Source organism: Vicugna pacos, chromosome 11 (genome assembly GCF_048564905.1).
Source record: "Vicugna pacos chromosome 11, VicPac4, whole genome shotgun sequence".
Taxonomy (NCBI): Eukaryota; Metazoa; Chordata; class Mammalia; order Artiodactyla; family Camelidae; genus Vicugna; species Vicugna pacos.
Genome location: NC_132997.1, coordinates 31,594,408 through 31,618,980, shown reverse-complemented (window position 1 = coordinate 31,618,980; position 24,573 = coordinate 31,594,408). Strand labels below are relative to the sequence as shown.

General features: G+C 54.1%; 1 protein-coding gene and 1 long non-coding RNA gene across 3 annotated transcripts; one reads left to right on the top strand and one right to left on the bottom strand.

The window, feature by feature from the left end:
• Nucleotides 1–2,505: 2,505 nt before the first annotated feature.
• LOC140699261 (uncharacterized) lies at nucleotides 2,506–17,544 on the bottom strand. The gene is made up of 3 exons (XR_012077301.1): nucleotides 17,442–17,544; nucleotides 10,717–10,945; nucleotides 2,506–2,660 (listed from the first exon to the last, which is right to left on the bottom strand). It is a non-coding gene; the product is annotated as an uncharacterized lncRNA (long non-coding RNA).
• On the top strand, nucleotides 17,086–23,775 carry ZP4 (zona pellucida glycoprotein 4). Of its 2 annotated transcripts, none has more exons than XM_072971047.1 (12): nucleotides 17,086–17,273; nucleotides 17,541–17,662; nucleotides 17,731–17,833; nucleotides 18,628–18,780; nucleotides 19,490–19,677; nucleotides 20,204–20,301; nucleotides 21,293–21,423; nucleotides 21,573–21,762; nucleotides 21,833–21,980; nucleotides 22,267–22,345; nucleotides 23,309–23,425; nucleotides 23,635–23,775. In XM_072971047.1, the coding sequence occupies exons 1-12, from the start codon at nucleotides 17,099–17,101 to the stop codon at nucleotides 23,748–23,750; spliced, it is 1,620 nt and encodes a 539-aa protein (XP_072827148.1). In that variant the 5' UTR covers nucleotides 17,086–17,098; the 3' UTR covers nucleotides 23,751–23,775. The 2 variants fall into 2 exon arrangements, with proteins under 2 accessions (XP_072827148.1, XP_072827147.1); XM_072971046.1 differs by having other exon boundaries at nucleotides 22,267–22,378.
• The last annotated feature ends 798 nt before the right edge of the window (nucleotides 23,776–24,573 follow it).

Genomic DNA, 24,573 nt, shown 5'->3' with positions numbered 1-24,573 from the left:
AGATGCAGGCAGTGAGGTTACTGCTTCCAGACCGCTCTCCCCTTAAGCACAATGGTTTCACCTGATTAATTCAAAGGATATTCAGTTATCCTGATAAATGTGTCTCCTGTAAAATGTCATCGCTGAGTTTACAGGGACTCTGTCAGAGCAAACGGACGCAAAGACTTGCTTGCAAAACTTTTTAAAAAGAAAATTGAGTAGCTGAGGTTTGGTGTGGAAATTGGTCTCATTTTGTCACCACACGTAGGCACGGGCTTATGCGAGCACAGCTCGTGTCCCACTTTGTTGTGGCGTCCACGTGGGCTTTTTTAAGCCCCTCACGCTAGTTCTGGAGATGGAAAGTCATACACCTTGAGTTCAGACAGGCCTCGGTCTTGACCCCGCCTCTGGGACTTGAGAGCTTTGTGAACGTAGCCTGTGTGTCAGTCTTTCCTCTGTGAAGTGGAGGTGGTAACTCCCTCAATAGGCTTTTATGAGGATTTTTAAAAGATGAAAAACAGAATATACAGCTTGGCCCATAGTAAGCACTTCATTAACATCACTCCCTTCTTCTAGGATAACTGGAATATTGAGTGAACAGACTTTTTACTTCTCTCCGTTCTTTCACAACACCTGTTTTTTTTTTTTTTTTTTTTTTGGAGGTCCTAGGGATTGAGCGCAGGACGTCGGGCGCGCTAAGCACACACTCCACCCCTGAGCTGCCCCTCCCCCCAGAGCCACATTTCTGATCTCCTACATTCACTTTACTCCTGAGAAGGAGGATTCAAAAGCCACCTTCTGCAAAACCTCCCAAAGGCTCCGTTTTTCAAGGGCCTCCATCACCCAAACACAAGATGCTCCTGCAGGTTTCCCCACCTTGCGTGATGTCGGGGCTCGAGCTAGGTCCTCACGGCACCCTCTGAGTGTCACTCGGCTCTTCCCACCCCTTTGAGCCTCCCTGCACCCACTCATCCTCAGTCTCATCCCCCACTCTCTGCTTTTCCACTCCAAGTGTCTACATCCATAAAAAGCCAAGTGCAGTGCCATCTTCTAAGCGAAGCGCGCCTGAAACTCATCCCCCGGTGAGGTCCCGTTCATCCGAGCGTGCGGCCCTTAGGGTCTGTCACCTTTGTTGGTGCTTCTTGCCGACCTACCCGCGGCTCATCTCCTCCAGTGCTGTCATGCCGGGCTTGTCCCTCAGCCTGCCCCCGGGTGACCCTGCAGTGTCAGTGGCACGTCAAAGCCTAGGGCGCGCCTGCCCCTCCCTCCCTCAGCCTTCCCCCGCTCCTGCGGGGCTCGTGGGTGGAGGGGACCCAGGCCTGAAGTGTTCATCGCCGGTTTACCGAGCCTCACCTGCATGACCTTTGCGTTATTTTACTTAGTTTTTAAAAAATTTATTTAAGATGTTCTTCTATTCTCCCCAACATGTTGTGAAGCATGAAAAGCTACTGTTAGCTTGTCCTGGGTGATACGGGGGAGCTGCATTTCCAGTATGTTAACTTCCATACCATCTCAGTATTTCTCATGCCAAAGCAGAAAATAAAGTCTCACGTGAAGCACACGATTTCTTGTAGCTAGAAAAACCATTAGAGGGCTTTCCTGAACCTTCTGGTGCCTGTAACGCTCCATCGGGGTGCTCTAAGCAGAAATAAGGAGAGGAGATACTACACTTGAAGCCAGCAGCTCTCTCAGCTACTTCTGTGCAAGAGAGGTTTGAAACTGATGCTTTTGGAGACACCAGGGAGATAAATCAGAGCAGGGGGACTGGAACGTTGACTTCGGATGCGTCTGTGGTTTTCACGTTTGCGTGAACGGATAACGATGCTTTCCCAGTTCGTGTTTATGTTGCCACTCAGAGGCCTGATGTCAGGCCAGGCGGTTCAGGGCCACACCTCCAGGTCCCCCAAGCTCACGTCACTCCGCTCCTGGGACGCAATGCCCAAAATGGACCCTCTGGTGCTTTTTGTACAAGTACAGATTATCTGCTCTGGTCACAGTTCCTTTGCAGGAATCACATTGCCTTAGCTTGAATTACCTGCCAAGGTGTGTCCTTGGCACATTTCTTCCTGAGGGAATGGAGAAAAAAATTGTCAGGCATTTCAAAAGTCTGGTCTTGGTTTTCAAAGAACCCAATATTGAGTGTCTTTTTTTAAATTACATTGCGTGACTCTGAAAATATCTTGTTTTCCTGGATCCAGTACAGTACGAAACTAGTTTTCTAAGTGTCAGATCCTTCATGGCCTCTTTCAAATAAGTAAATGTGAAAGCACTTTGATGAATTGGCTACAGAAATATAAAGGGTAGGTCACAGTCATGATCCCACTCGACTGTGTGATCCTGGAGAAATAAAATTTCTTACCAGCTGGAGCAGGAACAGAAACCTAAGTCTGACTGACATGTTGAGAAGAAACACTAATGTTAATTGAATGCTAATCTTTACTGACTATTTCCCAGGTGCCAGAGGTGGGTAATACTGCTACCCCCATTTTACAGGTGAGAAAACCAAGGTTAAGTGACTTGCCTGTAATTACATGCCCGGTATGGGGCACAGCTGGGGCTGGGCCTGGCGGGCTGGCGCTGGGCTGTGCGCGGAACCGGCTGCTGTTCTGTAAGATCAGGACATGATTCTCCAGCGGTCCACAGGAGCGCATTTCCCCATCAGGTGTCAGGTACGAACTAACCTACAGTAGAACGAGCAGAAACACACCTGGCCTGGCACCCGGTTTCCCCCACAGGAAAATGAAGGAAAGAAAACTGTAGGGAGAACGTAGTAGGGATTTGGAAGACCAGTCATTATGGTCACCCAGTTTTCACAGACACCTGTAACAGGATAACCGCCTGCTACGTAACACTCTATAAGTTGTAAATCTCTGGAAACTGATACTTCTGCCCCCACTGCCAGTATGTTAGATCTAGGAGCTGACACCAGTATACAGATGGCTGATCAGGCGGCAGGTAGTCTCTTTGTGGGGGGTGGTGAGGGTTTTCGAAAAGCTGTTACGTCTGTTTCACTGGCTGCACCTTAACGATGCTGATATCTGGCAATAAAGAACCTTTGATTTCTTTGTTCACCTCATAAAAGACCACGTCGATGTCATAAAGAAGTGGCCTGCTGAGGCAATATTACTGCTCTGCAAATCTAAAGGGAAAACATTTTAAATAAAATGGGGTTTTATTTATTTGTTTTGGGGGGAGGGTAATTGGGTTTTTATTTTTAATGGAGGAACTGGGGATTGAACCCAGGACCTCGTGCATCCATCTAAGCAAACACCCTACCACTGGGCTATACTCCCCCCCCACCGCTTAAATAAAATGTTTATAATATTTTTTAAACCTCTATGTCTATGGGTTGTTGGTGAAGAGACCCGAGTCAGTGTGAAAGCACATGGAATTATAAATATACAGAGACCGAGTGCCGATTTGGGTGATAGACTATGAAGAAACAGCTTAACTTCCAGTGTAGAATTATCACTGAATCTTCATGTTTAAAGAAGACCAAATGCGGTTACTCACCTTCTCCGAGAAAATTCTCTTTCCTCTTCTGAAGAAGAAAGATTTGGGGGTAGGGGGTAGGGTAGAGCTCAGTGGCAGAGCTCATGCTCAGCATACACAGGTTCTGGGTTCAATCCCCAGTCCCTCCTCTAAAAACCTAATTACCTTCCTCCCCCAAGATTTTTTTTAAAAAAATAAATAAAAACAGTAGAATTTTTTTTTTAAAGAAGAAAGATTTAGGGTTAAGCTAGCCACTGTTGTTAATATTATAATCAGCCAGCAAGCGCTGCTCCCAACCAGAGGCTACGCCCCCAGTGCAAGCACCTTCCAGAGGGTCCCTCCTGGGCGGGGACCACACGGATTCCAAAAAAAATTTCACAGGCCCCAGTTTGATGAGAGGTGGCTGACAGAAGAAGCAGTTCTAACAGCTTAGATCCTCTCGACGACCCGGGAAGTGTCACAGAAGATGACAGGGAAGTCTGGGACGACACAGCAGACTGATGATCCCTGTCAGATCAGAGCCCAGATTTTTACAGATTTCAGAGGATTTGCTGCGAGTCCTCGCAGGGCTCTAATCCCTCTAAATAATAGATCTAATCGATTCCTATCTCATTAGGTGAAATTAAAGCTTTTGGAAAAGTTCAAAGGATCTTCTGTTTGAGAAATCTTAGTCTGGAGGTTTTAATTTCTAAGGAAAAGCGGACGAGGCCTTTCTCAGAAAAAACCATCATTCTGTTGTTTAAACCCTCCACCATTAACATCAAATAACCAGTGTGAGTGTCAGAGCTTTCGGGCTCAGGGCTGTGAAATCAGACTTGGTTAAAAGTTTGACTTTTCCAGTGAGTGGCTGTGAGCTTCAGTCCTTACTCACTTTCTCTTGAGTTTCCCTGTTTTCTGTCCAGTGCGCCAAATACCGCCTGCTTCTCAAGGCTGCTGCGAGGCTGGAAAGTGCTAAGTGTAGTGTGTGACGTGCGTGGAGATGTCAACATGCTGGACTTTACTTCCTTACCACACAGGGGTCCCCTCGCTGTCCCTCTCTCCTAACAGAATGAAGGGGGCCCAGCGAGGACATGGACACCTTCTTGTCCAGTGCTGTGCCTGAAGCAGTGTCGCATTATATGATTATTATTATTAAAGATGGAAGTTCTTGTTACTCTAAAGTCCATGCCTTTCATATTCCAATATGTCTAAAATATGAGAGGGGCTGTCCTACCAGTCCTGTGGACATTAAAGGGGTAACCAAGAATTATTAAACTTTTCTCCAGATGTATGCCCAGGAGTGGGGTTTCTGGGTCGTGTGGTAACCCTGTTTTGAGGTTTTAAGGAATCTCCACACTGTTTTCCACAGTGGCTGCACCAAACTGCATTCCCACCAGCAGTGCAGGAGGGCTCGCTTTTCTCCACAGCCTCTCCAGCATTTGTCATTTGTGGACTTTTGAATAATGGCCATTCTGACTGGTGTGAGGTGATTCCTCATTGTAGTTTTGATTTGCATTTCTCTGATAATAAGCAACATTGAGCATTTTTTCATATGCCTGTTGGCCATCTGGATGTCTTTTTTGGAGAAATATCTATTTAGGTCTTCAGCCCATTTTTTTATTGTGTTGTTTGTTTTTTTTGATATTGAGCTGTATGAGCTGTTTGTATGTTTTAGAAATTAATCCCTGGTCGGTTGCATCATTTGCAGATTTTTTCTCCCATTCTGTCTTTTCATTTTGCTTATGGTTTCCTTTGCTGTGCAAAAACTGTAATTTGAAAAGATAAGATGTGCCCCAATGTTCACAGCAGCACTATTTACAAAAGCCAAGACATGGAAGCAACCTAAATGTCCATCGACATAGGACTGGATAAAGAAGTTTGTGTGTGTGTGTGTATTACTCAGCCACGAAAAAGAATGAAATAATGCCATTTGCAGGCACAGCCCAGTTCTACAGAGGAAAACAGGATACAGAAGTGCCGGGAAGGTGTATGTCATGAGAGAAAAAGCTTGAATTCAAATCAGGCAGACTGACTCTGGAGCCAGCCCTGGGCTTTGGAGCCCACTGGCCAGAATCCTCCTTATACTGAGGTGCCTGGTTTCTGAGCCTGCTCTTCTCGTTTGACTGTGAATCCAGGGGCAGGGGGCGGAGATGGGGGTGGAAAGGCATCATCTGGGTCTTCCTTGTGCCTCGCCCGCTTGGCACGACGCCTGGGACTTCCTGGTGCTCGGTTCACATTTGTGGAATTAAATTATCATCGTGTTCCTGTGGGCAGTTACAACAGCTTTAGGACGATGCTTCATGATCATTGTCCAGAAACTTGGGGGGAACGTCTGGACTGCAGGATGTGCCAGTCGCCTGTTCCTCATTGTCCAGAACAAGCTGCCCGGGCACCCAGGCCAGTTCCTGGGTCCCTCGTGGAAAGAGGCTCTAGGTCTGTCCAAGCGACAGATGGGAGATAAGTGACGCCTGAACGGCTACCGGCATCATTGTCATCCCACACGTCGGTTCTCCGGGTGTCTCCTGATTACATTTTTAGATTGTTATTTATCTATTTATCCATCTGTTTATTTAATGGAGGGACTGCGGGTTGAACCCAGCACCTCGTGCATGCTAAGCATGCGCTCTACCACTGAGCTGTACCCTCTCCACTTTTATACCCATTTTAAAGATGAGGAAACTGAGACACAGGCAGGTTGAGTCACCTGCCCGAGGTCACAGAGTTTGGAAGAGGACCCAGTCTAGCTGTCCCCCCGCAGAGCTCGGGCCCAGGAACAGCTCATCACATCGCACACCAGTGCCTGGGTCAGGATAGGCAGTGAGCAGCTCCCAGCAAGTGCCCTCTGTCTGCCCCTGAAACGCCTGTCCTCCGGGTCTGGGAAGCAGTCCCACAACATCCCCTGGCCTCTGCCAGCGACTTTCCATGTAAACATCCAGGACTCGTGTGTAAACATAAAATACTATCTTGTTTTCTTAGTGGAATTTTTGGGGTTTTTTTTTCTTTTTTGCCTTTTCTGTTGTTTGCTTTGAGATCACCACAAAAATTGCTAGCTGCATCATGGTCAGATCAGTTCCATTTCAAAGAACTGACTCCCAGTTGCCTTTTGGGGTGTGGTCAGCCCACCTGCATCCCCCTGCTCCTCGGGAACCCAGCAGTGGGCATGTCAGGCTGAAGGTTTTGCCCTGTCACCAAAGAAGGGGTTCACCATGTGGCTTTGGGTCGTGCCATGTCGTCTTGTCCCCTCTTGTCTTGTGTTACTGACATAATGAGAAACAGACTTACTGGGGATGAAACACATCTTTGGGTCATTTCCAAGTGGTCACTGCGAACTCCCTTTCCAGCATGGAGGGAGAGGTGTGAGGTGCTGGCACCTGTGAAAACACAGGCTTCACGTGGCGTGGGAAGTGCTGATTTCCTTTCTAGTCCTTTCTTTTTACTCCTCCTGCTTTTCGTCCGTGCTCAGGATGGCGTGAACTCACCCTGCACTGGCAAGATCACTTGCCAACATTCCCCGACAAAGCTGGAAAGTGAGGCGCTGGGGGCGGGGGGTGGGGTCTCTCAGGAACTCCTGTTTTCTGGGACCTTCTCCCCAGACCTGAAACAGCAGATCCCACCCATGCAATACGAAAGGTAAGTGCTTCTGCGAAGGCTAACACTTTATGGGTGTTCGTATCAAATAATCCCAACCGTGAACTCTTGGGGGGAGATATTCAGATGTATTAAATTTGCAACGTAAATCCTCTGGCCTTTCCATTAATTTGTTTAATAATTAGTCTGGCATTTTTGCTCCTTAATTTAATGGAAGAAAAGAGTCTGTTTCTTCTAAGGCTTGCCTGATCGATTTTAACCAATGTTTATATAAATTTGAAAGCCGTATTGAAGCGATTAATATAACGCTTAAATATTCAGGTGTTTGGATCTGGAAAAAAAGTGGCTTGTCCGTTGTTGCCAGTCTGTTTCCTTTAGGATTCTGAAAACAGGCATCATTTATATTTTTGACCCAGTTCCCATTTCCTTGGTAACAAGCATCCTGCACATGCAGGACGGCAGCTTCCCAGAGGGTCAGGGACCACAGGCAGGGCCCGCTCCGGCCCCCGGGAGCGCGCCAAGAGGCCGTGTCACTGCCAAGGAAACGAGGGAGACGGGACCACCAGCCGAGGGTATTCAGCCAAGTCCCTCTGCACGTCCTGTCCCCTTGCAGGTCCAACGTGTCACTTCACTCTCTGTTCCCATATTGTACGTAGTCATTGCTAAGATCCAGTGAAATTAAATAAACAAGCAAATGTGGAATGAAACAAAAGACAGTAACAGAGTCCCAGCAACTCCGTTGATTTTTCGACTGTGAATCTGGATGAGGCTCATGGGCCTCCAGGGCTCAGCTGAGGGGCGGTGGCAAGCAGGTGCGTGGGCCCATCTCTCTCCAAGTCCACACACAGGTGCTCAGCGCCCCCTGGCTCCCTGCGTCCCCACACCTGCCTCCACGGGCGCCTAGCTGACAGGCCAGTGTGCCCGACAGAAGCCTGCACGGGCTAACTGAGCAGGCAGACCAGGGCCAGGGCCTCCCAGGTGCACGTTCACACTGGTAAGTGAGTGCTGAACTCCTACCCCACAAGGGTTAACAATGTGGGTGTCAAAGAGGAGGTTTTCCCCAATGAATTAATAATAATAATTAACACCTATTTTTTCAAAACCTTATATATAAACGTCCAGATATATATATAAGATTTTTAAATGGTCCAGTTATATAGGGTTTTGAAACAGCCCATTTATAAACATATGTGGTTTTGAGGAAGTCCAGTCCTGTGACTTTTCCCTTTTAGGACAAAGTCTGGGACCCTGCAGCCTGGAGGGTCACGGGGAGCTCACTGACACGCTGTGTCTGGAGACCTGCTCCCGTCGCAGGGCCCGGGCTCCCCACGCAGCTTCTTCCACAGCAGTCAGGAAACAGGAGGAAGGGAGAGAGAAAATGGCTTCTTCCCTCCCACACTTAAAACCTCTGTGCTTGCTTAATGTGTCCGTGTTCCGGTACATTCCGTTCTCTGAGCACTTGTGTAGGACGCCTGCTTTGTGTGAAAGCTCCTTGTCTGCATGTGAAACCGGCCTTCCGTTCCTGAGCAGGTGGACGTTTCAGCTGGCGTGATGGCCACACAGGCGCGGGGCCTGGGGAGGAGCAGGGCGGTGCTGGGTTTGGACGTCTGTCACAGAGCCACGCCATCCAGCACTGACGCCGGAGACCTGGGGGTGTCCTCACCTGTGCTGCACAGTCTTTCCTTTGCTCTGCACCTCTGTGTGGCCATGATACCAGCTTAGATTTCTAGCAGCTTCAAGTTTGGGAAATGCTATTTTGCTTTCTGTAACACTGGTATAAAATAGTTTGTTTACTCTCAAATATATATCTCTCTCATCATTTTGCTCTGCAAAATGCAGTGACCCTGTGAGGTGCCTTGTGGTAACAGACATGGCAGGAGCTGCCGTCCCTCTGTGGCAGAGGACGCTCGGGCTGCCTTGGGAAAGGGGCACAGGCTGTCTCTCAAGGCCTCGGCACTAATTCACTGGCAACTGAGGCCCAAGTCAATAACATCAAACTGGTGCCCTCCCCTGTCCCCGCCAGCGGGGCCACCCTGCGTGCCCAGGGGTCCTCGGATCTCACCGAACTTGTGGCGGCCTGCGCTGTGTACATTATCTATGCATTTCAGTCTTGGCCACTCTGTGGAGCCCGCTCACGGCGCGGCTGGGCCCTCTGATCTGGAAGAGCTGGTCTCCCTCCTCCTCCACCCTCACCTACACGTGTTCAGGCCCTTTTGGGGTCCAGCTCAGTAGGACTCACCCTAGTCTACCTGAGACAGCCCTTCCACTGGACCAGTGCACTCGGCTCCGATTCCTTCATCAGACACTCACCCGCAGCGCACCCTCCCCCACCGCTGTGTGCCCGCGGCTAGGGCAGACCTTGCCGGCGGGTAAGAACATTACAGGTCTGCTCCTTTCTTCTGTTTCTACACTCTGGTGCCTGAAAGGCTAAACAGCAACGATGATGATGACGTTCGAGCTGCCTGTTAGAGCCGCCCGCACACCTGGCGCGGCTGAGAGCGTTTCACACGGATGGACTCACCGACCCCGTGAAAAGCCTCTCTGCAGCAACGCCGTTATTAGCTCCTCTTCATCAAGGGCCAGGACCCAGTGGAGGTGACCCGTCACAGAGACGCTGCAGGGACGGAGCCAGGGGCCTTCCCGGTCACCGCACCGGACCACCTCCTGTGTTGGGCGGCGGTGCGTCCCGGATCAGAACCTGCTGAATGTGCGTTCAGACCCAAGCTCCCCCATGTTTACTGGTGTGGCCTCGCCAAGTTTTGTTATCCTCTGTAAAGTGGGGACAGTTCCCTCACAGGCATGTCAGAATAGTTAAAAGAGATCAAATATAAAAAACACTTAGAACATTGTCGAGAAAGTAGGAAGTGGCTACCAGGCAGGTCACGATTCTGACCCCTGATCTGAACCTTAGCATAGTATCCGCATTGAATGCCCACTATTACCTGTGCGTCTCCTGTGGCAGTGCCCACTGCTACCTGTCTGTCTCCTGTGGCAGTGCCCACTGCTACCTGTCTGTCTCCTGTGGCAGTGCCCACTGCTACCAGTGCGTCTCCTGTGGCAGTGCCCACTGTCGCCTGTGCGTCTCCTGTGGCAGTGCCCACTGTCGCCTGTGCGTCTCCTGTGGCAGTGCCCACTGCTGCCTGTGTGTCTCCTGTGACAGTGCACTGCATATCCTACAGATAAAACATGCACGGGTGTAGGCTTCATGCTCAGGTGTCTTGGAGTCGGAAACTTTGACTGCTGCTCCGAAGTCGAAAAAGATGAAGTAGAAATAGCTCACGGCTGGTGAAATGTGATTGAGGAAGGAAGGCAGAGTTGTGTGGGGGCTGGTGGGAGAGGCACATACGGAACCAGGACCTCATCCAGGCCGGAGCTGAGGGAAACCCCAAAGGTGCGGGAGAGAACTGGGCAGCTTCTGGCGCGAGAGGCAGAGGAACTGTCCGCACGTCCTCGCGGAGGCCCAGAGGACTGGATTTCCTGAGTCTCTCTCACTGCATGATTGAGTTAACGTCATTTTCCCTGAGCGTCTTCACAAGTGACCAGGATTTGATGAGCTGTCTGTGCTTACAGCCATCTATTCCTTATTCCAGCTTTTTAAAGGCAAGATCTGTGTCCGTCTTCTTCTCCCTAGCCCCTAGCACAGGACCAGAATTGAGGGTGTCCTCAATGAACACTCACCTGATGAATCTTACTGCCCATAGGCAGCTGAAAGGCCTGCGTTCGGACAGGGTCCTGCATGCTTAAGTTGGTATCACTCATTTTCAGCATCTTTCTAACACCGTCACCTGGTTTGATGTGGTCCAGATTGCAAGAGGCAGACCTGCTCCTCCTCCATACAGGAGCCTGCAGTGGCACGGTTCACACAAGTTCACGTACATGTATGGCCAAGGGCCTTGAATAAAAGCCTCTGAAAAAAGACATCAGAAGTTCAGAGGGGAAAAAATAATTGGCTCGCAGATCTCAACAAACTAGCTGAACAAGTCTTTATGGAATTGTTTGATTGGCCAAAAAGTGATTCTGTATTGAGACGAGTTTGGACAAGGTTGACAAAAGAAATGTTCAGTCCCCAATTTGACTTTAGAGCATTTGCAGAAGACGGGTAGGCACCAGGACCTTTAAATGTTATATATATGCATGTATATATATTCTGCATGAATGGCAAATTTTTAAATGAGGAGAAAAAAGCATTCTAACATAATTCCTCCTTTATTTAATTCAGAGTCCAAGAAAAATTGTCTCTGAGACACTTTATTCTTATTCAAGGAAGATTCAACTTTTGCTGTTCCCTCAAATGTTAGTATTGATAATGACTTTTCTTTGTACTCTTAAAAGAGAGACATGATTTTAAGGGAAAACTCAAGATGGGTTAAATTTTGTTCTTTAACATCGAGCTTCCTACTTTTCACATCATGTACACCACTGGAACGTTAACTCCAATTCAGTGGTTTCAGAAAAGAGTTTTTATTTTTGATAATACCTGCTCATCATCTTTAGGCATAAAAACGAAGGACGTGCAGGCATTTTTTTAGACTGTCATAACGTTACATAATGGAAGTGACTTTTCAAGTCTAATTTTTTAGCTCTGTGATAAAATTAAGTACACTCGAGAGGAATTCTAGCTTTTTTTCTGTATTAGATGTATTGTTTACAGAAATGGATTATTACAGGCTGAAAAAATACTGGAAGCGAGAAAACAGATGGTATCTATTGGGGTCAGAAAGGTTTTTGAAGGAAGCCCTTTGTGCTGCCTCTGTTCTAATCATCCAGTCGTCCAACAAAAGAGCTTCAGCTCAGTGTGGGCTCTGGTTCCCCCTCCGATGGGACGCTCGTGGCGAACAGCGGTGGAATTGGCTTAGGAGCCGGCACCGCCCAGTGCTTCCTACTCTGGGCGGACGGACAGCCTCACCCCCTGCGTCACAAGGGTGGAATTCCCCAGACCTCCACTCTGTCACACTCAGTCCGCCCGCTTTCGGAGGAGAAACGTGTCTCTTTCTTCCTGACACCACAGAGGAAATGGCCCTCCGCTTATTTATTTCTTTAATGGAGGGACTGGCAACCGGACCCAGGACCTCGTGCACGCTCAGCTCGCGCTCTGCCCCCGAGCTGCACCCTCCCCGTTTAGATCAGCCCCTCCCCGATGGGTCCGGCTCCTTTCCGCCTGCTGTTGCCCGATCCTCACTTCCGTTGTCAGCAGCCCCTTCCTGCCCTGCATCCTCCCGCTCTGGCCAGTCAGTGCCTTCCCTCCGTCGGTTTCTAGACCGTCTGAGTCTCCTTCATCCTACAGCGGATCTCCTTCCGCCTTTGCCACCTCTCCAGCCACTGCTCTGCATCCTCTCCACGAGACAGAAGGAGCAAAATCCCCGCGTGGCTGTCTCAGCGCCCTCTCCTCACCTCCCAGACTCGACTCCTCTCAGGCAGGCGCCATCGCTTCTCTGTCACATCCAGCCTGCAGGCGTCGTGAGTGCCGTGGTGCCAGCAGAGCCAACGGGGAGTTTTCAGTCCGCATCTCGCTGAACCTTTCAAGAGCCTCTGTGCACCTTCCTCCTGAAACTGTCCTCTCCTGTGGACTCCACTGCCTTCCGCCCCCCGCCAGCCTCCGTGGCTACTTTATCCTTGTGTGCGCACCCCCCTAAATGAGGGGGGTCCTCGGGATTAACGACAGGTACCCCCCCGTCTTCACTCCACTCCTTATTTAGGCAACTCACGGCTTCAGACACCATCAGATGTCAAGTTGGAGCTCCAGTGTGAACACGTAGCTCAGCAGTAGAGCGTGTGTTCAGCATGCGTGAGGTCCTGGGTTCAATCCCAGTATCTCCATTAAAAAAAAAAAAAAAAGATTTAAATATGTAACCCAGCCCTTTTCTTGGAGTTCCAATCCCAAGGCATCCAACTGCCAGTCCAGCCTCATGATGTGACTGTAGCACGTACCAAACCAGGCTCGAGACCTTCCCCCCCGAGACCCGGCTTCCTCCCGGCCTCCACATCTCAGTCGGCCGCTCACACCCCCAGGCTGCGCTCACCGGGAACCTGAGAGCCAGTCCTGACCCCACCCCCAGCCCACTTCGCCGTCACCAGATCTTGCCGCGTACCCCTCACCTGATTTCCACACCCTTCACTCCTCTCCAGCCCCACCACCACCACCCCAGACCTGCCTGCCGTCTTTTCTTACCGGGGCTACCGCTGAAGCCCCCCAGCCGACCCGCCACGCTGGCATGGCCCCTCAGCCCCTCCTCGCACCGCAGCCAGAGTAAGCTCTTCACAAGGTCAGTCTGCGCATTTCTTTCTCCAGCTTAAACCCCGGAGAGGGGCTTCCCTGCTCTCACGGTAAGAAACAGAGTACTGGCTGTGTTCTCCGAGGCTCCGGGTGGTCCAGCCCAGGCCTGTCTTCTCAGCATCCTCCCCCTGCCCCCACCCCAGACACACCCCCCTTCTTCCTTACCCTCGGCCAGCCTCCCAGCCCTCTCTGTCTGTTTATCATCGCACATATCGTCATTTTTATCTATTTTTTCAAGTCTCTGATGACCTGTCTGCTCGAAAAGCCTGTTTTCAAAATCAGGGTCCAAGTCATGCATATTTTGCTCCATATTTGACCCCCAAGCATTTAGCTCCCATGCAGCACGTGTTCCTCCCACGTCTATTGGATGATGGTCTGGCTGGAGATGTCAGATTTGTGATGAGCCAGTCAAACCCAGGGAGCGGACGAGAACGAGGAGGGAAGAGGGTCAGAGGAAGACTGGGAGCGTCCATCCGCGGGGCCCAGGAGGAGTGTGCCGGGCCGTGAGGCTGTGGGCAGTCAGACCAACGGGGAGCCATGTAAGCGGCTCTGGAAAGTCCTCCCCTCAGCGCCGGTTACTTTCTGCAGTTGTACCTGCGTCTCCTGAGGAAGTAACAGAGCTGAGTACGGAATTTCCCGTCATCCTCTCCTTGTGGAACAGAGACTTGCTTCACAGCCTGGGGTTGAATAAGGACCTGTGAGCAATTGTCACTGAATCCTCTCCTTGGCCCCTCCCCAAGGAGACCCCAATTCCCTGCGGGATGGAGCACAGGTGTGTCATGCACTTATCTTCCAGGTGCAAAGGATCACTCTCCGAGAGGCTGCAGGAGAGCAGGTAAAGGGCCCACCCGGGTGAAGTGGCTGTGACAAGCCGCCTCCGCCTTCTGAAAGCCGCCTGAGAGTCACCCCCTCCTGCCCCTGAGAAGGATGGCGTCACTACCCCACGGACAGGGAAGCCAGCACAACAGGAACACGGAGCCTCAGGAAAGTGATGCCAGATGCATGCAGGACGCCCGCCTGAGCTTGAATCTCAGATCAACAGCAGACTCTCAGTATCAGTATGTCCATGCAATGTTTAGACATGTTTACACTAAAAAATTACCCATTGCTTCCTTTTTTCCTTTTTTTTATTGAAGTCTGGTCAGTTTACAATGTTGTGTCAGTTTCTAGTGTGCAGCACACTGTTTCAGTCACACAAGAACACACATATATGCCTTCTCATATTATTATGGGTTACTACAAGATAGTGAACGCACTTCCCTGTGCTCTACACTATGAACGTGTTTATTTTATATCTAGTAGTCAGTATCTGCACGTCTCAAACTCTCGGTTTACCCCTTCCCCCTGGTAACCATAAGTTTGTTTTCTATGTCTGTGAGTCTGTTTCTGTTTTGTAAATAAGTTCACTTGTGTCTTTTTTTAGATTCCACATATAAGTGATATTATGCGGTATTTTTCTTTCTCTTTCTGGCTGATTTCACTTAGACTTATGATCTCCAGGTCCATCCACGTTGCTGCAAATGGCACTATTTCATTCTTTTTTATGGCTGAGTGGTATTCCATTATATAAATATACTACATCAGAGCAGCACTATTTACAGTAGCCAAGACATGGAAACAGCCTAAATGTCCATCTACAGGTGACTGGATACTCATTGCTTATTGGAAATTCATATTTCCTAAGCATGCCGTGTATTTATGTGCTCAGCCTGGTAACCCTCACTGAAGTCTGCTCGTTCATGCTTTGATTCCTTCGTTCATCAGCCCTCCCATGAGTGCCAGCTGTGGGCCAGTCTCTGCTCCAGCTACTGGCCCTGGGCAGTAAACAAGGCAAAATGCCTCCTGGGGCTCTTGGTCCATGATTAAGAACCAACCCAGGTGCCCGTGGCGTCTGGCAGCTGCCCCTCCGAGGGTGGGGCGACCTGCCTCTTTGCACAAGGTGTCCTCGGTCACTTACTGTTTAAAATTCCAGATTTGCTCCTTTTGAGTGTTATTACTACTCTGTTCAATTCCCAGTACAACGGCGGTCTGTAACAGAGGCTTAATCAAGGAGGGGGTTTAAGGCAGGTCGGTGCGACCATTTCCCTGAAGGTCTGCAGTTCCAAGGGCCACCCTGAGGTGTCTTTGGAGGGGCCCCTCAAGTCCTGAGGCCTTTGCTGGTAAGCTGGAGCATCAGAATCCTTTCTTTCTACCTCAAAGCAAGGGGGAGGATGTATAAACACAGCTCGGTGTTTCCTGGAAGCTAAAGCCTTCCTAAAAATCCATCTTCAAAGCCCATACTTTTCAACCAATGAGAAGCAATTCCTTCACCCCAAAAGCCAGGAGTCTTCTGCAGTCTCCAGTAAAGGGAAAAGCGCGACCCGTCCCATGCAGGCTGACAGTGCCACCCAGTTCAGGAAGGAGGAAATGATCAACAGTTTCAGTCTGCAGTTTGGAAAGAGAGGGGTGAGATCAGATAATGCTGGCCTGTCCCTCATTTCTGCTCTGGGAAAAAATAAAGGGTGTTTATGAGAACTGTCCTCTGTTATTAAACTGAGATGATTGCTCCAGCCCTTCTCAAATGCTTTGCAATATTAATTTTTCACTAATGACATTTTTAATAGACTGTGTGATTCATCCCTGGCCGAGCCTTGCTCCAGCTGCGTCAGTGCGTGGGGCGGTAGCAGGCATGGCCCCAGTCTCTGATGCAGATGGGAGTCGCTCGTTACCCACTGCCGGGGCCAATTTGCATCTCTGATTTGCGAGCGGTCTTTCTCCAGCTGTTACCTCAATTTGTCCTTGCAGCCGCTTCCAGCAGTTCTGGAGAATTTTATATAGTAAAACTTTGCAAGGTCCCCGGGAGCGGAGGTAAGGGGACACTGTGGGAGACCCCGGAAGCTAGTTTCCACGCTGTCACGTCACCAGTGAGGAGTGCACACATCACTCCTGAACCTCTGAGAAGCCCCGGAACCCGGCACCGTGACCTTAACTGCACAGCCGCCAGCACACGTCAATCACAGCTTGTAAGGAGGAGACCCATTTTCCACAGAAATGTGGAAAGCAAGCAAACAAGGACAGAAACACAGGTGAATGAAAAGAGATTTCCCACTGTCCGCAAGAGGCAGAATTAGCTTGAGGGGTTCATCTCAGAATCCAGCCGTTGACCTGTGTCCTCTAATGGGGACCCAGTAGGACAGCTGTGGAAAATAAAAGCTTTGGAATCTGTCAAGAAAAGACCCCTGTGGTGGAATTCTCCTTTAGGACCAGGGAAACTTTCTAGGCAGCTTTTCTCAAGAATCAGGTTTAAATTTTTCTGGGGTTCCAAGCCAGGCTCCAAAGGTGCAGGGACTTCTCTCCAAAGCTTAGGGCCAGTGGAGACGGTGACAAGGGTCCTTGAAGGCCCCGACGATGTTGACTGAGTCCCTTTTCTTGGTGAAGCCCCGGGCCAGACACTCAGTGTCTCACTCACCTCGTCTCTCCTGCCGGGAGAGACCCTTCCCAGTTTACAGATGAGAAAACTGAGATTCCGAGAGGTAGTAACTGCGCCTGTTGGGTGAGCTGGTAAAGTGTGCCCTCAGCCTCCCTGAGGAAGCCTCTCTCGGCTGAGGTGCCGCATCCTCCCCGCCCGCCTGCGGTGTTTGAGGGCTGCAGCTGCGCCTCAAGTGGCCGGAGCTGAGGAGCCACCTCCGGGAGGAGGCCCACCTGCGGCCACCCGACCGCACCTGAAGCCAGTTCCCTGCGTATTTAAGGACGCCGAGCGCAGGCCCGCAGGCTCTCGGGAAGGAGGTGAGGGCTTCCGGCCGCGTCATGCGGTGGCTGCAGTCCGTCTGGCTCTGCCTCCCGCTGTCCCTGGCTCTGAGCGGCCAGCCCGAGCCCAGGGGGCCTGGTGACCCTGGTGCTCCCCACTGTGGGCCCGAGGGCTTCCTGTTCACAGGGAACCTGAGCCTGGAGACGGCCGCTCCTCCCGCCCTGGTAGCTTGGGGTAAGCGACTGTAGCCAGCCCTGGCCTGGCTCCCGGCCGCCTGAAACGGCCCGCCAGCTGCCCTCCCCCGGGAACCTCTGCCGAACCCTGCAGCCTCTCTCCCTAGAAGGAACCTTCCGAGACGCAGCTTGGCTTCCGAACCCGATTCCCCTCCTTTCCTGCCCTTACCTGGCGCTGACCCCGGCGCCGAGGCAAAGCTGGCCGTCCTGAGGGGCAGCCTGGGGACCGCGGAGTCTGACCTTCGTTCTTTCCCGCTCCCAACCGCAGACCAGCGCGGGCTGCTGCACAGGCTGCGGAATGACTCTGACTGCGGCACCCGCGTGGGCGCGGGCCCCGGCAGCTCCGTGCTGGTGGAGGCGGCCTACGGCGGCTGCTACGTCACCCAGTGGGTGAGTCCCCGGCCCGCGGGGGGCGCGGGCCCGAGCCCCGGCCGGCTGACCCGGGCCTGTCTCTCCAGGACACGCACTACGTCATGCCGGTTGGAGTGGAAGAAGCGGATGCGGCCGGGCGCAGGGTGGTGACCAAGACACAGCTGTTCAAGTGCCCTGTGGCTCTCCCGGGTAAGGCAGGCGGAGGCCCCTGCCCGGAGGATGCCCTCTCCGGCCCTGCAGTGACGCCGGCGCCCGAGGGGGCCGTCGTCCGCCCCTCGCCTCCCCGGGGGGGGCACCCGAGACACCCGGCTGCGAGCCTGACCCGCGCCCCCGCCCGCGGGGGGGCCGACCGCGCGCCCCTCCCGGCTCTGCCCCCAGGACCGGAGCTGCCCTCCAAGGTGGGGGAGGAGGCTGACACCGCCCGGAGACAAATGCCCGGGAGAAGCAGACCGGGCTCCGAGGCCGGGGCTCAGGCCCTGCAGCTGGGGCTGCTTGACCCCTTAACCGGGGCATTAGCGGGAATCAGATGCCGGGTGTCCCCGCGGACCTCGCCCCGCCCCCGGAGCCGCCGCCCGAGGGTGAGGCTGACGAACCGCCGACCCTGCCCCCCCCAACCCCGCCCCAGCTGCAGAACCAGAACACAGGGCATCGCGAAGTGGCGCCCACGCCACTCACGGGCGCCAAGAGGGGTCGCGCCAAGCCCAGGAGGAGGATTCTTTGAGTAAAGGAGGAAAGGGCCTCATTGCTTCTCACTTCTACCAGTCTTGTTTGTATTTCCTTCTTCAGAACGACTCAGTTCAGGGGACCCTCATAAGGTGACTTAACGAACGCTGACTTTTCTGGTGGACACTTGCCCTCTAGTGCGTGTCGACCCCAGGCACTGGATACGTGTGGGAATTCAGAGTTAATGCTTTGTAACAAAGTGGTCTCTTTAAAAGCCAGACTTGTTACCTGGCTCGAGTTACTCTCCCTTCCAAATCCAGCCCGAGACGTCCCCAACGCTGGTGTCTGTGACTCCGTCCCAGCGTGGGACAGGCTGCCGTGCACTCCCTCGCCCAGCACCCGAGGAGACTGCGAGCGGCTGGGATGCTGCTACGACGCTGAGGAGGAAAATCCCTGTTACTACGGAAACACAGGTGAGCCCCCACGTGTTTGAGATCAGCTGAGGACAAGTGCCCGTTACCTGCACTCACCCAAAGGAGGGTGGTCTGCACCCCGCAGAAGGCAGACACTGAAGGCGACCAGAGGCTGAGGTACAAGCGTGCATCCTGGTACACTGGGCCCCGAGAGACAGAGCTTTCTACGGCCTTCCATCATCCACTCCAGAATCCCACGCAAAGCAAGTCACAGTCAATGAACCCAAGAAGCCAAGTCAATGGGCAAGATGCTAATTAACAGGAATTTAACCAGTTCCCAAGAAACAGCCCCTCTGGTGGCCGACAGTCTGTCTAGAGAGCTTCATTTCAAAAGCCTGTTTGTCCCAAATCACCCTCCCAAGTTTTTCTCGTGTAAAGTGATGCTCATTAAACAGCAGCTGCCACCCTCCCCTCCAGTCCTGGCTGATGAGTGAAGCAGGCAGGTGCTGCTCCTCCCGGCCTCAGGGGAGGCTGTGGGGAGGCTCCGTGCTGTGCTGGGCGCAGGACTCAGACTCCGGCGCTCGTGCAGAGCCTTGGCGAGGCCTGGGCGGCTGAACTGCATCCGGGTCGCTAGGTCAGCAGCAGGGCTGCCAGCTTCTCTAGGAGGCTGGGGCGAGTCAGAAGTCACTGGCCTAACCGTTAGGCCTTGTCTGGCCAGCCCCGTAACGGGAGGCCACCTGCCTTTAGCACCACTGCTCTGGCGTTTCAGTGACCTCACGCTGTACCCAGGACAGCCACTTCTCCATCGCCGTGTCTCGGAACGTGACCTCACCCCCGCTGCTCTTGAATTCTGTGCACTTGGCCTTCACGAATGACAGCGAGTGTGAACCCGTGATGGTGACGCACACCTTTGTCCTGTTCCAGTTCCCCGTCACTGCCTGTGGCACCACCAAGCAAGTGAGTGGGCTGGCTGCGGGCCCTGGTCTGACAACGTCGGGCAGGGATGCCCGGGACCGGGGGAGGTCGGGGATCTCAGCCCTGCAGGGCACACGGACCGCGGCTGGGTAGGTCAGACGGTCTCCTCATCCCAGAGGAAGGGGTGGCCTCCCTCTCTGGGCCCGCAGCCAGGCCATCACGCCTGTGCCCCCGCGTGGGGCTGGCCTCTGACCGGGCTGCAGAGCAAGTAACATGTCCCTGCTGCCCCCCTGGGACACAAGCAGGGAGGTCCTTGGAGGTGGCTGGTGTCTCTGGCCGCCTCATCTGAGCACTCGGAGCCTCTTGCCGTCCCTCTGTCCGGAAAGCAAGGTGCAGTGTCCACTTCCCAGGTTAGGGGAGGCCCTACCTGTGGCTCCATTCACGCTGCAGCATTTGTGCAGCATCAGAGAGCATCTGGGTGGCCGGGTGAGGCTGGGCCAGAGCGAGCTCCAGAGGCGGCGGCAGCACCAGGCTGCGGGGTGACGGCCGCCCTCACCTGCCCCTGCAGGTTACCAGAAACCATGCGGTGTATGAGAACGAGCTGGTGGCCGCCAGGGATGTGCAAACTTGGAGCCAGGGTTCTATCACCCGAGACAGTGTCTTCAGGTAAAGGTCTCGGTTAACCCGACCCTGCTTGGCCAGGACGCCTGACTTCCCTTCCCCCACGAAGCGGGAGCTCTAGGGCGAGCCCACGAAAATGCCGCCTCGTGCGGGAGACTGTCTGCGGCCTTGGCTGTCCGGTCTCGCTGACCATCATTGGATCTGTAGCCCTGACACCGACTTGATCCCAGCCTCAGACTCGCCTGGACCTCTGGTTCATCTGACCGGCTCTCCTGTTTCTCATTTTGGCCTCCACTGTCTAAGCTGCAGCAAAAAGGATCCCTTTAAAACCCTAGACCAGGGGGAGGGACAGCTCGGTGGCAGAGCGTGTGCTCAGCACGCACGAGGGCCTGGGTTCCATCCCCAGTCCCTCGCTGAGAGGAAAAACTAAACAAAAACCTAATTATCCCCTCAAATGATAAAAGTAAACTTATTTAAAAAAAAAAAAAAAAACTCTTAGCACAGAGAGCTCCTTATGTGGTTTCCCGTAGCTTCAAGGTAACATCCTGAGCATAACCTCAGGGCCCTGCACCAGGCAGCTTCTTCTTCTCCAGCCCCATCTGGTCCGACGTCCTCAGTCCTTCACCCACTGTCCCCTAGACTGTCCCTCCAGTGTCTTCAGAGGACCTCAGACTTCTCCTGCCTCCACACTGTTCTGTCCTCTCCCCCGACCTCCCCGCCACTCCTCTCCAGCCTCCTCTGGATCCCAGTGCCTGCGGCACCTTCCTGTCGGTGCCTCCCCCTCCCCCGCACCATGTCTCGTGCCTCTGCGGCTCTGCCCAGCTCCCGAGTGCTGGCAAGTCCAGTCTGCAGACCAGGTCCATGAACACGGCTCTCACGAGGCCGGAACCACCCCCAGCCTGGCTCTAACTCGCCCAGCGCGCAGCCGCAGCAGCCCCTCACCCCTGCAGAGAGGTGCCCCCCACACAAGCTCTTGTAGAGAGGTGCCCCCCGCCCCACGAGCTCGCCGGTCAGTGTCCCGTTTCCCCCCCCCCAGGCTCCGCGTCGGCTGCAGCTACTCCGTGAGCAGCAGCGCTTTCCCGGCGAGCATCCAGGTCCTCCCCCTCCCGCCCCCGCTGCCCGAGGCCCATCCCGGACCCCTCACTATGGAACTTCGGATCGCCAAAGGTGAGGCCCCCTGGGAGGGGAAGTCCTGTCACTTTTCGGGGCAGGAAGACGCCCCTCTGTAACGGGAAGCTTGCCCGAGGTGTTCACGGGGCGACGGTCCGCCCCAGGCGGCCCGGTGCCCAGCCTCCCCCGTGTCGTGGCCCCTGCAGACTCGCACTACGGCTCCTACTACGCAGCCGGTGACTACCCGGTGGTGAAGCTGCTCCGGGACCCCATACACGTGGAGGTCTCGCTCCGCGGCAGGGCGGACCCCTCCCTCGGGCTGCGCCTGCAGCATTGCTGGGCCACCCCCGGCGCGAGCCCCCTGCTCCAGCCCCAGTGGCCCCTGCTGGTGAAGGGGTAAGTGCCGCCCTGCGCCCGCTCGCGGCCCCTCCAGGAAGCCCCCCTGACGGCCGGTGTCTTTGCTCAGATGCCCCTACACGGGAGACAACTACCGGACCAGACTGGTCCCCGTGCGGGAGGCCCCGGGCCTGCCGTTCCCCTCCCACCACCAGCGTTTCAGCATCTCCACCTTCAGTTTTGTGGACTCGGCGTCGAAGCAGGCGCTCAAGGGACCGGTATGCCCCCCCCCCCCGCCCCCAGCTCAACTGTTCCCACACTGCCCCCTCGGCCAGGGTGCCCCCGCAGAGCTGGGCTGTGGGTGCTGCTCCGAGCGGCGCTCGATGCCAGTGGCGCGAGTGGCGCTTGTCAACTAGCCCTAGTGTCCCGGGGCCTCTGTGAGATCAGTTTCATTCATCAGTCTTCCGGTAACTTCCTCAGCTTCTTCCTGTGGGAGATGAAGCAGGTTTGGAGCCTCTCCCTCTGGGGCGGGGCCACACCGCGACTCCAGTTCTGTTCCCCCAGGTGTACCTGCACTGCAGGGCCTCCGTCTGCCAGCCCACTGGGGCGGCATCCTGCCGGGTAACCTGTCCCGCTGCCAGGCGTGAGTACCCAGGCCGTCTACACTGGAGGACAGGTCTGTGTGGAGGGGAGGCCCAGGGCTAGCCTGCAGCCCGTGGGCAAACGAATCAAACGGAAGGCTCGACTTACTAATGGGGCCCCTTTAAAGCACTGACAATGCGGAGACTCCCAGGCCTTCTAAGTGTAGGCTCTAAATTCTTAGCTCTCAGCCTTAGCTTCCTTCCATGTGAATCCTGACCTGAGGCAGGAGGCAGACTGGTTCGTGGCCTGTCCGTGGCTCAGTCTGGTGAAACACTTCTGGTCTAGCCAGACACAAACAGACTTCAAGTCTGCTGGAAGGCAGGTCTGGCCGCGCCTGCAGGTGGAGCACGGCTGCAGCCCGAGCGTGCGCTCTCGCTGGTCCGCGCCGGTGCGCCCAGCGTGTGCACTTCCGCCAGATCCACTAACACCTACCCAGCCCCTGAACAAATTCAGGACCCCCTGAAGCTTTAAGTCCTTCTGGCAAAAAAAAAAAAAAAAGAAAAACATAGTATTTCTCATAACTGTCGTTACATGCTCGCTACTCCAGTGACACACAGGCACGTGACACGTGGTCCTCCCCGAGCCACGCCTGTTTCTCGTGCGGCCCTCCCGTCCAGTCTAAGAGACGCGCACTGGGAGCGCTGCGAGGCGCGACAGCCGGCACTAGAAACGGCGGGGGCGCGGCTGTCCCCGCCCTCCCGGTCTCCCTCGCGTCGCGGGCGGGGCCTCAGGATCAAGTGCCGCTGTGCCCCCACCTCCGTCAGGAGGGGTGACCGCTGGGGACAGTCCAGCTTCTCTGGTGAACCCGAGGCAAGGGCGCTCCCCTGAGCGGCGCGTTTGTATGAGGCGCTGAGGCAGGAGCGGAGCCACGCGCACCGGGGACCGGGCCCCCTTCGGACGCGTTCCTGACCACGCCCAGCACGCGCACGGCTTCTACCGGATCCCCGCCCCGTCTCTCCAACAGGGAGAAGGCGCTCGGAGGGCCCCCTTCAGAACAGCACGGCCCGCGTTTCCAGCGAGGGCCCCATGATCCTGCTCCAGGCTACTCGGGACCCTGCAGAGGAGCTCAGGAAATACTCAAGTGAGTGGAAGGGGACCCACCTCCGGTCCTGAACCTGAGCCACTGGCCAAGCCGCAGCTGCTTCCTCACCCTGGCTTACCCCTTGCTGATCTGGTCGGCGGGAACCTCAAAGGGACTGTCCAGCTCTCTCCCCAATAGCTCACAACCGGCAGCCTCCACCCGGCCCGGAGGCACCTGGCTTCACCCGCACTAGCCCGCCTTCCCCGCAGGGTCTCCGGTGGACGCCCGCGCGCTGTGGGTGGCCGGCCTCTCTGGAACCGTGATCGTCGGAGCCGCCTTAGGGGCCTTGTCCGCGTCCTGCTTGGCCATCAGGAAGCGGAGATGAGTTACGGACCACGCGTGTCAATAAAACCCGTTTGCACTAACAGCCTGTGCCCGCTTCTCATTTGAAAGGTAAAGAGCAATTTCTTGAGCTCATCTGTCGGCGTCTCCTTTTTCCAGCCTGGAAGTCATTTTCTTTTTTATCTGAGAATAAAAAAAGATACCCTATTTTCTCCAGCCCTTCCATCTTAATAGAAAAACATTTCAGTAGAATTTCCTAGTCGGTGAATTAACAACTTCAAGCAGAATCGACAAGAACTAAAGGCCTCAGACTTAGCAGAGACCCCGGCGCGCTCCTGAGGGGCAGCGAGCAAAGCTCTCCCCCCAGAGGAACCGCCCGGGCAGAGTTCGCCTGCAGCTCCTCACGCGTCCTCCCGACGCCGGTCCTCGGGCTCCGGTGGGCGGCAGGGCCGAAGGAGGCTGAGGAAGCAGACTGCCGGCCCCGCCCGGGGCTTCTGATGCGGTAGCTCTGGGCTGAGGCTCGGGGGCTTGGTTTCTCAGCATTTCTCGGGTGCTCCTGATCTTTCTATTCCAAGCATCACACTTCAGAAACTAATGTCCGGAACAAAGCCAAAAAGAGGTATCTGATCGTGGATGACCAGCTGGAAATGGTGTGATCAGAAGAGGTGCTGTTTCGAGCCAGAACCAAAGAGTCACTTCCTAGTTGAGTAGCTCTTAAGACTAGCAGAGAAATGGGACGTAGGAGTGGGGTGACGTCCCAAGCTGAACATTCCAGGCAAAGGACTCTATAACTCAGTCCTGGCGGTGCTCCGGGGACGGGTGGCCTCCTCTCTTCCCAGGGAGGGGAGTGGGCCGGGGGCTGGAGG